Source organism: Alternaria dauci, chromosome 8, assembly GCF_042100115.1.
Source record: "Alternaria dauci strain A2016 chromosome 8, whole genome shotgun sequence".
Taxonomy (NCBI): domain Eukaryota; kingdom Fungi; phylum Ascomycota; class Dothideomycetes; order Pleosporales; family Pleosporaceae; genus Alternaria; species Alternaria dauci.
This window is the reverse complement of record NC_091279.1, coordinates 1487248-1502596: the sequence shown is the minus strand read 5'-3', so window position 1 is coordinate 1502596 and position 15349 is coordinate 1487248. Positions and strand designations below refer to the sequence as shown.

Genomic DNA, 15349 nt, shown 5'->3' with positions numbered 1-15349 from the left:
CGTCCCATATTCCTCCATGGCACAGCGCTTAAGGTTCGAGTGCTGTGACGAGTATGCAGAAAAAGATTCCGCCACCATACAAGCCCTGCATTGTTCTGGAAATTCTCCGAAGAGCACTGCAGAACGATATTGCAGGCGGCACTTGCGATTCGATCCAGGGTGGAAGGCTGCCCAATTTAGTGAGGTAGTTAATGCCGTGTAACTTTGACGTATGTTTCAGACCAGAGGTTCGCAGCGTGTGAGTGGGGATACATGGTCATGTGTCTGGAAACGGATACATACATTGCATATGCGATGCTCCAGCAAAGATCTCAGGGGAAAATGGGTGGATGAGATCTGAGCAGTGCTGGGATCGGAATGTATGATGATGAATGTGGTCAGCTCCGCGGAGGCTATCATGACTGAGGAGACCCATAGTAGGAGACTTCTTCTCTTCCAAGGCAGTTTCTGCGCGCTGTGAGGAGTATGCATATACCGCCTTTCATTAGCCATTCACCTTGTCGTGATCACCAATATGCGGCGTTCTGGGCGCAAATATGGCGGAGTCTCTAACGCCCCCCACCTAAGAGTTTCGCAAATCGTCATCAATACTCAAATCTGCATAACCCGCTTTCATTCGCGTTCGTGTTCTCTATTCCTCTCTTTCGCCTTTATTTGCCCGTAGTACGCACGACTCAGATGCCTGGCCGCCGAGACAGGCCAGCTCATCAGCCAGACATAAGGTTTTCCACAGTCAGCTAGGCCTACATGAACTGACTCGAACGACCCCGTGCAGGTACTCCAGGAACATCAAACGAGCGTCCCGGCGAGATGGTAAGCCGCTTTCGGGAGATTTCAACCGAGCGGTCCAGGGGTCGTAAGCTGAGGACCGGCATTTTGACGAGAGGTACGGGAGTACTCCTTACAGGGGCTATGCGCGAATGTAGTTGGCTCAGACAGCAATGGGCGCTGCTGGCACCCTTTGCGGCTGTCTGCGAACGCGGGCCAACGTGAAAAAACAACCACAGTGTCGTAGCTAGAGAACGAAGACCGTGCGAATATCAGTGTTTTGTACCACGTGTCTGGATGCGGACGTTGAGAAGGTCGAGGCGAGAGTGTGAGGTTGGAGGTCGGGCGTGAGGCAGCAGCGAGTGGTGGGCTAGCAGTGACATTGCCGCGGACAAGCACGACCTTGCTTACCAGCGAGAAGTCAACCAACAGCTTGTCCTCCCCACGCTTTGCAGACAAATACACAAGTATCATACCTTGCAACTCAAGGTGCATTGATATGAAACGCTTCCTTCAGCCCAATCGATTCCTTCACGCCAGTTCCAGTCCATCGTGAGTCGGAGCCTCGGTTTCCATGGGTGATAAGGCGTGGCACCCCACGGCGGATTCTCACTCCCACTCGAATCCACATCAGCATCGCGCCCCTATCCGTGTGACTCGCCGAAACCGACCAACTTTTCCTATCGTGAAGCCTCACCTGGGCAAGGCCAAATGTCGCGCAAAGTGGGCGCATGTACGTCATAACATTTCAGAATTCTGGACCTGCGTAGACAAATAGATCGACGGTTGGCAGAGTGCAGATCCTACCCAATCAACGGAAATGTCCCCACCCCGGGGCTCAAGTGTCAAGTCTCCTATAGCCTGACAGCGCGCACAAGTGAGGCTTTGGACGTTCCCAGCATGGTCGCACCGTATTCAACGTCATCTAGCGACGCAAGACGGCCATGTTACGTACCCCCAGTTGTTCACGGACATGGCGACAGCATCATTTGGCCTATTTGAGGATTGCAAAGCCGCCTTGGATTTTGGGCATCACAGCCCAAAGACGATGCCATTGGCCGCTTAGCGATGCGTCTTACGTCCTCTTCAGAACGCCCACATGGTGGTAGTTGGGGAACCCGGTCTGCGATCTGGCGGCGGCGGAAGCGCGGGATGGGCATCTCCTTACATACCCAATACCGACCCGCGGAGAAGCTCTGCCCAAGATAGGGCTTGATGGCAGAATTGCCACCAGCTTCAGTAAGGAAGCTGCGAAATGTGCAACTTTTGGGTCAGGCAATTGACAGGATAAATGGGGCCAAGCATAGCACCATGGATCTCGCTGCTCAAGTGTTGGGCGGCATGCCGAACAGTAGGCGGCCCACTCTACAGCCCTCGGCTTCGAGCAAGCTTGTATAGGCGCTGCGTGGCACATACTGTAGGCAGTTCCACTACCCACTTACTTGCGCCAGTGCGTAGTTTGTCGGCAATCGGCGGCAGTCAGCCGTAGTTCAAAAACGTCTGTTCCTATCTTGCACTACGATCATGGACAACCCAGCTAGAACTGAACATGTGCCTAGTCATGTAGCTAATGCAATTACAACACTGTCACTTCAAACTACTGGTCTGTTGGTCCCAAGTCTAAGCGAGTGGGTGTTGCGAGCAGAAAGCTGCGGTGAATGGAGTGCGCAGTCGCCTTGCATCTTGCATGTGGCAGCGAACCAGTCGCGTACGTTCTAGATGCTGCGTATAGGTTGAGCGGTGAGTCGTTTCCCACCACACTTTGTTCTGTTGATACTGTAGCAGCGCGAAGACGGAAGACAATGACTGGATGGATAAACGTTTTTTGCTTCATAGTGCTACTTTATTCATACAGTGATGCGCCCCTGGGATGCAGCGCTATGATAAATCTTTTTGTGACTGGTTGATAAGCAAGAATACATGAGACACTAAAGGCCGAGCGTAATGGGCATGGACGAGGATGCGTGAGAAAACATTACTGATGCAGTGTGACTATGCCATAACGCCAGTGTGAACAAGATGATACAGAAGAATAAAGAGACTATACCCTTCGCTGCGCTAGCTTGGGGAGTTATCACCCGTGCTCCAATGCCCACTTGATTTTAGCGCCGATATCCAAGAACTCCCACTGATTGAACCGAAGTTTTCTATAGTGTTGCTGGTGTGCCTTGATCCAAGCTCAGTACATCTTTCGTTCAGGAAAGACCATGTCGTCGTAGCCATTGCCTTGGGGGTGGTGGTACCCGTTGTGCATCGGTGCACTGAAATCGTATGCGCTGTCCGCTCGTTGTATTGGGATGGTGTCTGAAGACATCGACGAACAGCGGCTGCTACGATCACTGCTGTGCTGGTGGAAAGAGCTGGCGTAGCCGCGGGACATGGAGGCCATGGGCATAGAGGCGTAGGAAGAGGGGTATGAAGAAGCGGATGATGACATGGCAGAGATACGCCTGTCCTTGCCTCGACCTTTGATACCCTTGTTGGAGTTCTTGTACAGGGATGCGAAGTACTCCCAAAGCTCCTTGTCTGCTTGAGAGACGCAATCGCCTGGGTTGATAGTCGCAAACTTTGTGGTAAGGTACCTCAGGGTAGCAGCGTGAAACTTGTTTTGATGGGACTACAACCAGTTAGTGACAGAGCATACGGTCTTGATGAGAGAAACTGACCTTAAGGTTTCCGAGTTGAGTGAACTGCTTGCCACAGTCGTCTAGCTTGCAGCTGAAGGGCTTGATCTGTTGGTGAACAATCTTGTGTGCACGAACGTTGCCACGTTGGGCAAATGTCTTGCCACAGATGTCGCAGCTGTATGGCCGCTCTCCAGTATGACGCCTTTCGTGTGTCTTGAGGTTACCCAGTTGCGAGAAGGACTGGCCACATCCTGGTGCTTTGCAAGGGAATGGCTTATCGCCGGTATGGGCGCGGATGTGGATCTCGAGATGCGTCTTTTGGTAGAAGCTCTTGTTGCAGTTGGGCACAGTGCACTGGTAACGCTTCCTAGGCTTCTGAGCACTCTTTGACGCGTCGTCCTAACAAACATTAGAAAGGTCGGATTTGAGGCCGTGCAGTTGATGACATACCTTGTGCTCATTCTCTGGAGGCGGGTTCGTCTGTTTAGCCTGGATGGCCCTCATAAGAGTATCCACATCTGTGGCGAAGTTGACACCACTACCTTCGGTAGGCTCTGAGGTGGATCGCTTCAGTTCGGTTCCGTAGGTCGGGTCCGCATACATTTGGTTTGACTGCGCTGGTGATGTGCCCTCAGACTTGACGTTTGGGTTGAAGACATGTCGGACATCTGGCAGGGTGGGAAGTGGCTGCATGTCATGTGATTGAGCGTATGACACGGGATGTGGCATATTCGGTGAGTAGTAGGAAGACGGCTGCATGTTGTATGGGTTTACCGGTACCGATGTAGGGACGTCATACGCATATGCTCCTGCTTGGTATGGGACTGAGCTGGTGAGAGTGTTTGCTGAGTAGAGCGGCATGTTGTTGATGTCCATGTGGTTTGAGGTAGGTTGATATTCGCGAGAGACTGGGGCATTGGAGACGCTCCGCGAAGTGTCGTAGGGAGGCATGATGTTGTTCAGATGCATATTGGGAATGTGCATTGATGGTTCTCGTCGGTCTTGCCAAAGTCCAATGTTGTGAGACGCAACCACGGTAGCCATGGCAGAGGAAGATGCTATTGCCACGGGATGGGCAAAGTGGTGCAATGGCGATATACCCTGCGGTTGGTAACGCGGAAGTGGGTAGCAAGTATGGGCTGGGCCGTGAGCTGTCGGGAGCAGATCTATCAAGACTGCAATAATAAGATGCGGTAGAGATGGAGGATCAGATGACGTGGGAGTGTTGTAGATTTGCTCGATCGATCTGACTGTGGTATGGGGGAGCGTTTGGGGCTTTACATATGAATGGGCCAACTCGATACACTACCACTGTGAGCATCCCGCAAGCAAGGATGGTGTTTGTAGTGGATCAAGCCGAAGGGACTAGGGTCGCAAGCCAGAACATGGTTGCAAGACCGACAGGGAATATCGCTCTCGCATGCAGCCAAGAGGTTGCTGGGATGAAGGCTTTAGTGGAAGGCTAACCAGCAGAGAAGGGTGGATGTACGGGGCACGACAGCCGGCCAGGATGCAGTCTGAAGGCGGAACCGGGGTACGGTCCAAGGTGTGAACGGACGCACTTCGCCGTCTCATGTGCAGTGTGGGGGTTCCTTAGGACAGGATGCCCAAGCCACACCCCATTTGTCGATACGTTAATGACTGCCAAAATTCACCGTGCGGCCTACCCCAGGAGTCAATGTTGAGCCTCCCTGCATATCGGGTGTCGGCTGTCCGATTGTCCTACCCACAGCAGCTGTTACACTGTAGACGTCGAGGCCGACCGTGAAACATGCACGGCTTGCGCATCATCACCAACAGAAACGTATAGTCGATTCCGCGAGCATACGACAAAGTACAGGTTCCCGTGTGCTAGGCAGGCCAGGCCGGCATCCCGGTGAGGATCCTCGCATGCTGGCTTATTGTGGCTGGCGATTTCTTGGGTCCTCGGCGTAGTGTGAAGCGCGACTCCTGGTCTTCCGTACATACACACGTGGGTGCAGATATGCGCTATTGCGTCCGATAATCGACGGCGGCGTGGCGGTCCACGCTTCTACCCGGGGCGTTGACGGGTCTGTAGATGAAGCCCACACTCGCCAATCATTGGTGTTTCCAGGCAAGCTCATTACCTCCACCTACGAATGGAACGCCTCAAACCCAAAGTACCTTAGGTAATAGAAGGCGGCGCCCCGACGCTGCACAGGTTAAATCTTGACGTCCACTAGTCTGTATGGGAGTCCCAGCCTGTCATCGGGGAAGCAGACGGGTAAGCCGCCCCACTTCGGCTTCGTTTCAAAGCTTATGAGGTCGAGCATCGCAGTGGTCGGAGCTGAAAACAATCGCATTTCGGACTCGAATGGTGTTATCGACGTGAAGAGTTGTTTTTGGAGATCAACGTGCTGGAAAAGCATCACGGTTCTCACAGGGTCTCTGCCCGCACATGGACGGAGTCAACAGCTCTAAATCACGTGGCTGTGGCAGATGGCGCTAACCCAACTCGAGCCATCAGCTCCAGACATTTGCTCACGCGATTACGGCAATCTTGCGTCAAAGACATTCATCCTACTTCGGCGCTTGTGTGGAACCTTTCTCATTCATTGGGGCACTTCGTCAAGCATCCTCTCAGCTACACGGTACCATCGAAGTTCCTGCCTTTGGTGTCCGCAACCCCGCCCATCTCTGTATTTGCTATTGGCGCCCCTGCGTTACGGGCGATCAGAATTATTGCTACCCGCCACACGCTGTGGCCCAACCGTGAGTTCAGACTCTCGTGGCGTCACGGTCGGCGATGTCTCTAAAGCGACGCTATGTACGGCGCGCGCGTCCCTACGTATCCACTGTCTCTATTGCGCCATTAGACCTGCCACCAACGGCCCTTGGTCCCACTAACCTCTATACTACAATCCGAAACGCCATCTTTGGAAATTAACTTCCAACAACGCGCTCCGATCTCTAAGCAGCTTAGGTTTCCCGTATCGACCAAACTAAACTATTTCATCCTTGACAGCCCGATTGACGACCGTTTTCTCGACGTGTATTTGAAATACAAAGTCAGTGCTCCCAGGATCTCAAACAGCTGCAGGGGCTTCGGATCGTGCTATTGATCTACATGCTAAGCAGCGGCATAGGCGACTACGGAATTGCAACATACCGAGATGGCATGGCTGTGCACCCATCTCTCCACTTCTCCGTGGGAAGCACTGTCCAACATTCAATTACATGCCCTCGGGGTATCCCTACCAAGAGAACAGAGCTGAAAGCTGTATGGATGTGACCAATCTACACCTCCCTTGGGACGAGTGCCCTCCTCCTTCCACATCCGGCACTTGGAGATCGGGTCGAGGTAGGTTGGGACGAGTATACGAGCAATTTGTGTGGCGGACTTCTGTACCGGGGGGTATCGATCGCGTCCAAGGATTTCACCGGATCACTCGTGCAGACCCTTGCGGTATCTTGTCTAGAGCGCGATTGCTCCAACCTCGTACACCAGGATACAAAGATCCGAAGTGCAGGGTTTCGTTGAGCCGCGTGGCTTGAGGACGACCACTCGACCTAAGGTCGGTGCTGTTGATGCTGGCAAGTGAGGTTTGGAGGGGGGTTGCAATACTAAGAAATTCTTCTTCCGAAATCGTGGACCTGCAGTAGCCTCAAACGAGTGCAGGACACCATCATGCGGCATCAAATCTCGCACTTCAACCTCCTTGAGATGACGGACCATCAAGGCATGCTCGTCTGCAATGAAATCTGTATCGCAGCGGTGTGGACTCGCCTTACCTAGATAGTCTTGCGTGGAGCGGTCTCTGAGCAAGATTGTTGTGGTGCCAAGATATCACATGGGTATGGCTCCAAATCACTGAACCACTCCTCTCCTATCTCCCTCGAGTGAACCTCGACTTGCCAGAAAACCCCATTCCCCATATTTCCCCTTTGCGTCCGGTCCATCGATACCTTCATGGCAGGCGTTGGCTGTGCGGGCGGCAGCGGCGGCGGCGGCGCACGGAACCAGCGGCAACAGGCCGCGGTCCTTGTTCGGTGATAGCGGTCTGCGATCGCCATCTAGTGGTCTGTCTGTGTTAGTGTCCGCTTCACCAGATGTCGACTGTCGAGTGAAGCGAATGGTTCGTGAACCTTATACTAGCCAAATGACGCATGCATGTGCGTGATGCTAACCGAGCAAAGATCCTGGGCACACGGGCTAAAGGCGCACAGTTCGTCCTGTCAGACCCACCTGGGTTAGGCGGGCAGGCCGGTCGCAGAGGCCACTGACCAAACGGATAGGCCCGATCGCTTCCCCGGGGGCCGCCCATGTGTTTCATCCCATGTTCCCTGCCTTCACCATCGGATCGTGTTCGACTCCATCGTCCAGCCATGGCTGCTCATGTAATCCCCTGAACACTTCCACATCGCTTGGTGCTCGCGTATCTACACCGCATTGTATACGAGTGTGGAAGACAGCACCCTCCTCATGATCCAGGACTCACTGTCGATCACTTCTTGCGTCTTCAGTGGTCAGCAACATGGTGCTGTACGGTCTAGTTAGCTCCTGGGCTACCTCTAGAAACCTTTGACCGTCATCCGGCCGGCAAGCATCGCTACCAGCGCTTTGCTTCCAAGTTGTCCTCCAGTCTTCTTATCTCGGTACCCACCGTGAAGACCAGAGAAACCTTCCAGGATGGTGGGTACCAATATCAACATATGGTTTCGATGGACAAGCTGCAATTATTCCCGCCTCAACAATGTCACGCTTCGGAATGTACCATGGGGTATCACAATAGGCTGATCCAGCGCAATCAACGCTTCATATTCCAGTCGCAATTCAACAACCCTCTACTGCCATGTCCGTGGAAGGAAGGCCAACGAAGCAACTGAGCCTGACCGCCAGGTGTCTCGGGACTGTTGACCTGGAGCTACTGCATTTCGAAATGCTGACACGTAGGCTCGACACCATCAATCACGTCCAGCAGATACGCTCGTGTTGAAGTGTAGCTGTATGCTTGAACAACACTCACCGCAAGTACTAAGGTATATCCAACAGGGAAGTAAGACATAGGATGCTCGCCCAATAATGGCTAACAACAATGGCAAGGCGAAGGCTGAGCTCGGTAGTAGCAGCCAACAATGCCGATGTAATGCAGCCGCCAAAGCTAACCACGGAAGAAGTACATAAGCCGGTTTTGACATGCACCGACTACGGTTGAATCCTTTAGAGAGTTAGCAGTGGGTTCCCAGCCTTTGTACCTCTCAACATGTTACATCAAGCTGCGATACCTGGAACACCCTGGTAGCAAAGCTTCACTGTGTGGAAATGCCACCGCCATCTTCCTACTCACGGTATCCACGTATCCCATGCAGATCTCCATTCTACCGCCACCTTCATCGCCTGTCACCTTCTAGAAAAGATCGATCTGGATGATCATACACGCTACACCTCAGTGGCGTGACGTACAGATCTCTCATCGTTCGCCTCTTGATACAGATAAGATCGTAAGCGATGCACCAAACCTCGACTCCAAGGCCACTCTCTTCTCGGAATCTCGAAATGGCGGTAAATCGGTCTAGAAGAGTCTGGTACACTACCGGCTTACATGCATGCGAAAGTGGTAGCGTTGAGATGCTTGATCTGTCGTGTATACAGTAAATCACGCGTCGATCACTACGTACAATATGCATGTCACCACATGGTGTCATCATGTTTCAGAGAAAATCCTGGTCAATCGCTTCAACTCAAGCGCTAGAATTCCAGAAGTTCGAAAATCTCCAGCCACGATATGGTGTTCTGTAATGGTGTGTAGCTTGAGTCAGTTTCCCTGCCAGTTCGTATTGGAGTCTTCATCGGATCTGATGCACCTTCATCGCCCCTGCGCCCGGCAATGAGAATCTGCAATTAGAACCATGCACTGCTGCATGGCCGACTACACGCTAGTAGTCTTGGCGTGAAAGACAGGCGCCGAGTGTATATTCGGAAAGCGATGATGACAGAATGAAGGTTGCACCAGCAGGGGAGGCGCATAAACTTCCAGGATCAGGTGACTGAAACTAACTCGTTTGAACGCAGCGTGCATGATCTGAGAACGCGATTCCGATGTACCTGACTGGGCGTTCCGCTATAGCGGGTCGATACAATGGCGTCAGATAGCAAGGAATGGACTCGTGAGTGTGGAATGAAAGGCAACACACGGAGCATGCTGTCATCTCAACGAGGTAGTTTGCAATCATCTTGAGTCATACCAGGCTCAAGAACGAACCTGAAGACTTGGAGGTGGAGCGATGCTTTGGTCGACACTGGGCATGCGATGGCCACTCGAGGATCTTGGCATAACCTATTTACCGGGCGTCAATATAACGAGTTTGAAGTGACAGTTTGACACCGGCAGTAGCCGCGATTGTGCTAAAGGCTCCCTAATCCATCTCTCTGCAAAATTCAGCCTCGACCTGTGACTGATCACATTTCTCCATCTGCACTGATTGTTAGTAAAGAACATTTTCGGTTGTGCCGCTGGTATCAGAGTGGTCGGCGAGGTATTTTGACGCGGCCCACCGATCAGAACGCAACGCTCCGTGCCCTCAAGATCTAGGGAACGGCACCTTGTAGCCGCCGTAGGATTATGCACAGCGCTCGAAACGGAACTGTACTAAGCCTAGCGTACCTTTCGTTGCTATAATGCACAATGGTGTCTGCCGACTGTTTAAGATGGCGGGGTGATGGACCGCAGAGAGGTAGCGTCAGTCTCCTTGACCCAGATCAGATACTGCCATTGTTGTTCCAGATAGGCGAGCTGTTGTGTCTTTGCGCCTGTGATCTGTGAGAGAATGAGATAGGGTGGAGTGCAATCGTGCGACGCCACCAGGGACGCTGTGTGCGTTACGCGAAGCCACTGGCCGCCGGCGGATACACCCACCAATGAAAGCTGCTTTCTTAGTGGTGTGTGTGTGTGTGTCTGGAGACCACTCCAGGACGCTCGCCCTCCTTGAGGCGGGCTCCCGAGCAGCATCTCAACGAGATACATCGGCAGCATCCCGGCCCTTCCCAGCTACCCAGTCCGCCCCGCCAGCCGCTTCCCCAACTCCAACCAGGGATTTTTTCACCCACACAGATTCGAAAAGAAACCTCAGATCTTGCGTTTCCCTTGACGATGGATCCATGGCGAGCATTCGGCCCTTCTTGCTATTCCTACAGATCTTCATCGGTGAGGTGCCCGCTTCCGCTTCCGCATTTCGTCAATCTTGCATGAAAGCCGTGCCTCTAGATCTCTGTAGCTCACAATGTACCGACCAACCGAGTTTCAGGCCAACAGATCTATCAACGGTGCAAGCAGACGCTCCTGATGGTGGAAATCACTCGACACATATCGTGGCATAACACGTAGGGTCGCCGGCGAGACCGTCACGTACGCGCAGCATGTCAGGGCGACGTCGTCGAACCCGCGACCGGCCAGCTTCCGCATCAGCCGATGGCAAATGCGCATCACGTAACGGCCCGCCTCCATTCAAAGATGTGCGTAAAGAGAGGTACGGAACCGCCACATGATACAAATGTATGCATTGGCGAAGCATACGACCTGAGTCTCATGAGGCCGTGTAAGGGCCACATTGCAATCGTTCGCCACCCTCGAGGGGTTTTGCGGGCTTGCCTCACTGACGCGTGTGCACCCTTCCCTCCCAAGAATAGACCTTCTCTGCATGGCCAACTGCAAAAGAATGGGATGGATCGCTGTGTTGAGATCCCCCTATCCAAGCCCATGTGGATCGCCACTGCCCCATTCCGCCACCGATCGAGCGTTTCCCAACATTATCCAGCTGTAGTGAGGCTGAACATTCCATCAAGGGTACATCGTGACCAGCATCACAGTCTTGCACAGCCTCTGATCAAAGTCCTCACTGCGACTCGTTGCCCTTCGATGCCAGCCTTGTCAGCATATACGATTGTAGCCGAGCGCACGCCATGGGAGGCTAATCGGTATTCCATCTTTAATGCATTCTTCCCTGCTATAGCAAGTAGGATTCTAGCACCACGCATAGTAGACGAGCCGATAGCCCTCTGCTTCCAAAGGACGTTCGTATCTGAGCCTTCAACGGGAGCTTACTGCATGCTAATATTATTCGGAAACATCGCTTTCGTATTCAGACGTAACGGTTGCTGCTCGCGGTAGAATCCTTCTGCATGCTGACCGAAGAGGTAGAGCTTGTGCCGTACCCTGCAAGTGGAGATGTCTGATGTTACAGAATTGACCAAGTCAAATGTGCAATAGACGAGGCTGAGACTTCTAACTAGAAGCATCAGTCATGTATGCAGAGGACCATTCCTTCAATTAGACCCACAAGGCATGACTGGTCGTAATCACATGAAGCCACGTTTCATGAGAAACGATGGATTATTTGACTAGCTTATGTCATCATCTTCATACTCAATGCTTCATCTCTCATCGGTCGCCCACTCGATCCTGCAGACTCATCGGGCTCTAAGTGTGTGCAAGAAAGTCTAGCAACCTCTCCATGGCTTCTAAAATTCGCAGCTACTGACTCTGGAACCGCACGATCAAGTGCTATCCAATAGCCTCGTCGCATCTGTACTTCAGCGGCACTAGATTGTGTTAGGACCGTGATGGAGATTCTTTCGGGAATGGAGGCCACGGATAGCAATATCGATTTTTAATGAGCACTCGACATCCATTGTACTCACTTATACGCTTTCGGCGTGTAGGATGAGGATGCGCACTTTCCCATGAATTTGGAGAGAGCATCGTAGTCACCTTCGTTTGGCCTTAGAGTCTCATCCAAGACTGTTGGACCTTGGGTGCATCTTAGCTTTTTCGGTATTAGAGTCCGTCTCTTAATTTTTGATCAGTTCAAGATGATCACTGTCACCGAGCAGTACATCTACGCTGGCGAAGTATACGATGTAGTGTCCGTGCTCCATATCTAGTTCTCCCACTTTGGCATGCCGGGAAATTCGTGCCCGTTTGTTTATGATGAAGCTACCCTAGAAGACCTTGTGGCAAGTGTGATGATGGTAACTGCCCTCAAGATGCGTTATTCCTTTCGAAGATGAATGGAATCAGGTAGGGGACGGTGGTTGGTACTTACTATATTAGCTCCAGGTTGGAAGCATTCCAAAGTTGTGCACAGCACGAAAGATATGTTGACTTGCTCAGTATACGCTCACAGACCATGGAATGGAGTTTGGTTGAGAACCGAAGCTAAATATTAGCTTCAGGCTCATTCGGAGAGAAGGGTCGGTTGGCCACTATACCCTTAAGGGCAATAACTGCGATATATATTTCCGATGTATCTGGATAGGTCTGCATATGGGGGAATATGATTCTTCAAAATAATGTGCCATGGGAAACAATCATCGGATACGATTACCACATGTTACGCAGCGACCAACATGTGAAGAGATAGATTTTCATTTTGGTCTCTTTGTCATGGTCACCTGGGCATGGATGACTCGCACTTCCTCTTCTCCTTCACTAGTCCATCAACCTTTTCCGATCCTCATACCTACGTAGGCAGGTATTCGTTAATCCGTTGATATACATCAGGAGACTTCGACCCATCACTGGAGGCTGAATAGACCCAACCTTCAGTGTGTCCTGGTAGCCTAATACTTCGCGCCGGTAGACTACTTGCCCACTCACCCTCCTTCAGTCCAACATTACCCACTTCATAAGCCGTTTAAGCGCTCATAGTTTCAGCTCGGAAGCCGACATGCGAAAACACTGCACCCACAATCCGCTGCCAATAGAATCACACCCTAGGCATTCAGCTGAACAGCTCGGTTCAAACAAGCGCGATGATAATTGATTGGACCCGCCGAACCATCAGCACAACATGACGTCTGGATACAATTTGCGACTATCGCTAGCCCTATACACCATCCAAGCACTACCGGAGTACTTTCTGAAATAGGGCTGACCGGTAACCAAGAATCAAAATTTTTGGTTGCCGGTACGCTAAGATCGTAGGCAGGTTAGGCGAAGTTTATAGAGGGCAAACGCCTTGTGATACCCCATCGACCAAAGTTTTGACACACGCTGCACACGCTGTCACGGCACGTTATGCTCTTCGGTTACAGCGGTTACAGCGGGGTGCGTGATTAACTCGCGTGGTCGTGCTAATGGAACTACGGTCCTTGTACCGGACGATCGGGTTCACAGTACATACCTAAGGTTCATGGAGCAATTTGTCACTTTACTCGAGTAATACACGGTTATCTTCAGTAGTCGGGAGAGTCAAACGTCCGGATGTCTATACCCGTCACTTCTAGTGGATCCATATATACGGAATATCTGGGACGATCACAGATTAGGTACCAAGATGATCTCTAAAATAGGTACAACGTATTGCCATGCTAGAGAAAGGTGCCTTGCGAATGCATGATATCTGATTTCAAATCAGTATCACCCTTGATTGATTCCCGGCTAATTTCTGGTATCATTTTGAATTTCTCTGCCTACAGGGAGACGTCGTCGTGTCTCGATACACTTTTTGTAGAATGCCACGATAGCGGTGTGTTCCTTGGAAACATATAGGGAGACTTGGGTAGTGCAATAGCTCGGGTTTCCAAGATGAACTTGTAGGGAACCCAGGCCAGATGATCTCTTTCACCGAGCATACCGTCCATTCTGGTGTGGACCTGTCAAATTCTTGCTTCTCGAGCATCGTGCGAATCCTCCACTTCTTATGCAGAAGGCAGATCTTAGTGGGTTGATTTCGAAGTAGAAGGAGTGAGTGATTGACCTTGAACGAGAAATGAAGGCAAAAGGCTAGATGATCACTTGCCGCGACCATATATGTATTCATATATGTGTCCACATCCTCCGTTGTTGTCACTTTGCGCAAGAGACACTTTGATATTCGCCGCTGTCTGTCGAAGCCCCTTCTGATCACAGGGAGACTCGTCTCATCTGCGACCGCTGGAAAGTCTTCTAGGAAGTCAAGGCAGGTCCTTGCGAAAGCGCCTCAAGGCACTTGATGAACAAGCTTCGTGACACGCCGTGCATAACAGCTAGTCTCTGAATACGTGCGTGTTGGGGCATCTCGACTCGAGTCGCATAATTCATATTGGGTATCTCAACGTCCTCATTCTCATCTCCGCCCCTTCTTGCCCTTGGTCTTTCCCTTGGAACCCCCACCACCCGTGATACTCTGCACATCCTTCTTACTCAAACTCAGTGTACCGCCCCTGAACTTTCCTATACTGGGTCCTCCCACTCCCCTCTCCCTCTTCTTTTCGGGCGCCTTCTTGGCGACTCTATTTTCCCTCTCTAGAACAATGCCAGCCTCCCTGGCCTCCCTCCGCCTCTTCTCTTCCGTCGTTCGTGCCTTGTCTATCATGTGTTTCCGCTGTGCCATTGGCATTTTCTTCTGCGTGAAGATTGAGCCTTTGGCGCCGAGGGCTTGGAGGTGCAGGTCTTGCGACTTGTGGCGTGCGACACCCGTGGTGGTGAGCGTGGGTGTCGAGGTACCGGATGAGGACGCGGAGAGAAGGTGTGATTCGCGAAGAAGTTTCTGGAGCGCCATGTCGTTTTTCAGATTGATGGTTTCGTTGGAGTCGGTGTCGTCCTGCCTCTTCTTGGGTTTTGCATTCTTCGAGGACGCGGATGCCGAGGTAGGTGGTTTCGACGACATGAAGGCTTTCATCTCGGCCCGTTCAGTCTCATCAAGTTCCCGGTGTGGATCTTGGTACTCGATGACTTCGACGCCATTCTCGTTGTCGCTTATGCCTGACCAGTCTGATTCTTCGTCTTCTGGTTCTTCTTGTACGGGTGTTTCCTCTATCTTGGGTTTCTTGGGCTCTACGGGCAGAGGCTTGAACTTTGCTTCGAATGCGCGCCGAAATATCGCCTGGAGGTCTTCGGCGCCAGAGTCTTCGCCGGAGCCTGAAGAAGGAGAAGGAGATCGCGACGGCTGCTCGAGTTCTGCGCGCGTTACGCGCTTCCGTTTTCCGAGTGCGGGCGCCATGGTTGCGTCGT

General features: G+C 52.0%; 2 protein-coding genes across 2 annotated transcripts; both read right to left on the bottom strand.

Annotated features, from left to right (window-relative positions):
• Window positions 1-2947: 2947 nt before the first annotated feature.
• On the bottom strand, window positions 2948-4346 carry ACET3X_008448 (uncharacterized protein; the record flags this gene model as incomplete). Its single annotated transcript, XM_069454622.1, has 3 exons — window positions 2948-3385; window positions 3435-3794; window positions 3846-4346. 3 exons carry the CDS (start codon window positions 4344-4346, stop codon window positions 2948-2950), a joined length of 1299 nt encoding a protein of 432 aa, XP_069304050.1.
• Window positions 4347-14462: 10116 nt separating this feature from the next.
• Window positions 14463-15338, bottom strand: ACET3X_008447 (uncharacterized protein; the record flags this gene model as incomplete). The annotated part of the gene is made up of 1 exon (XM_069454621.1): window positions 14463-15338. One exon carries the CDS (start codon window positions 15336-15338, stop codon window positions 14463-14465), a length of 876 nt encoding a protein of 291 aa, XP_069304049.1.
• Window positions 15339-15349: the final 11 nt, after the last annotated feature.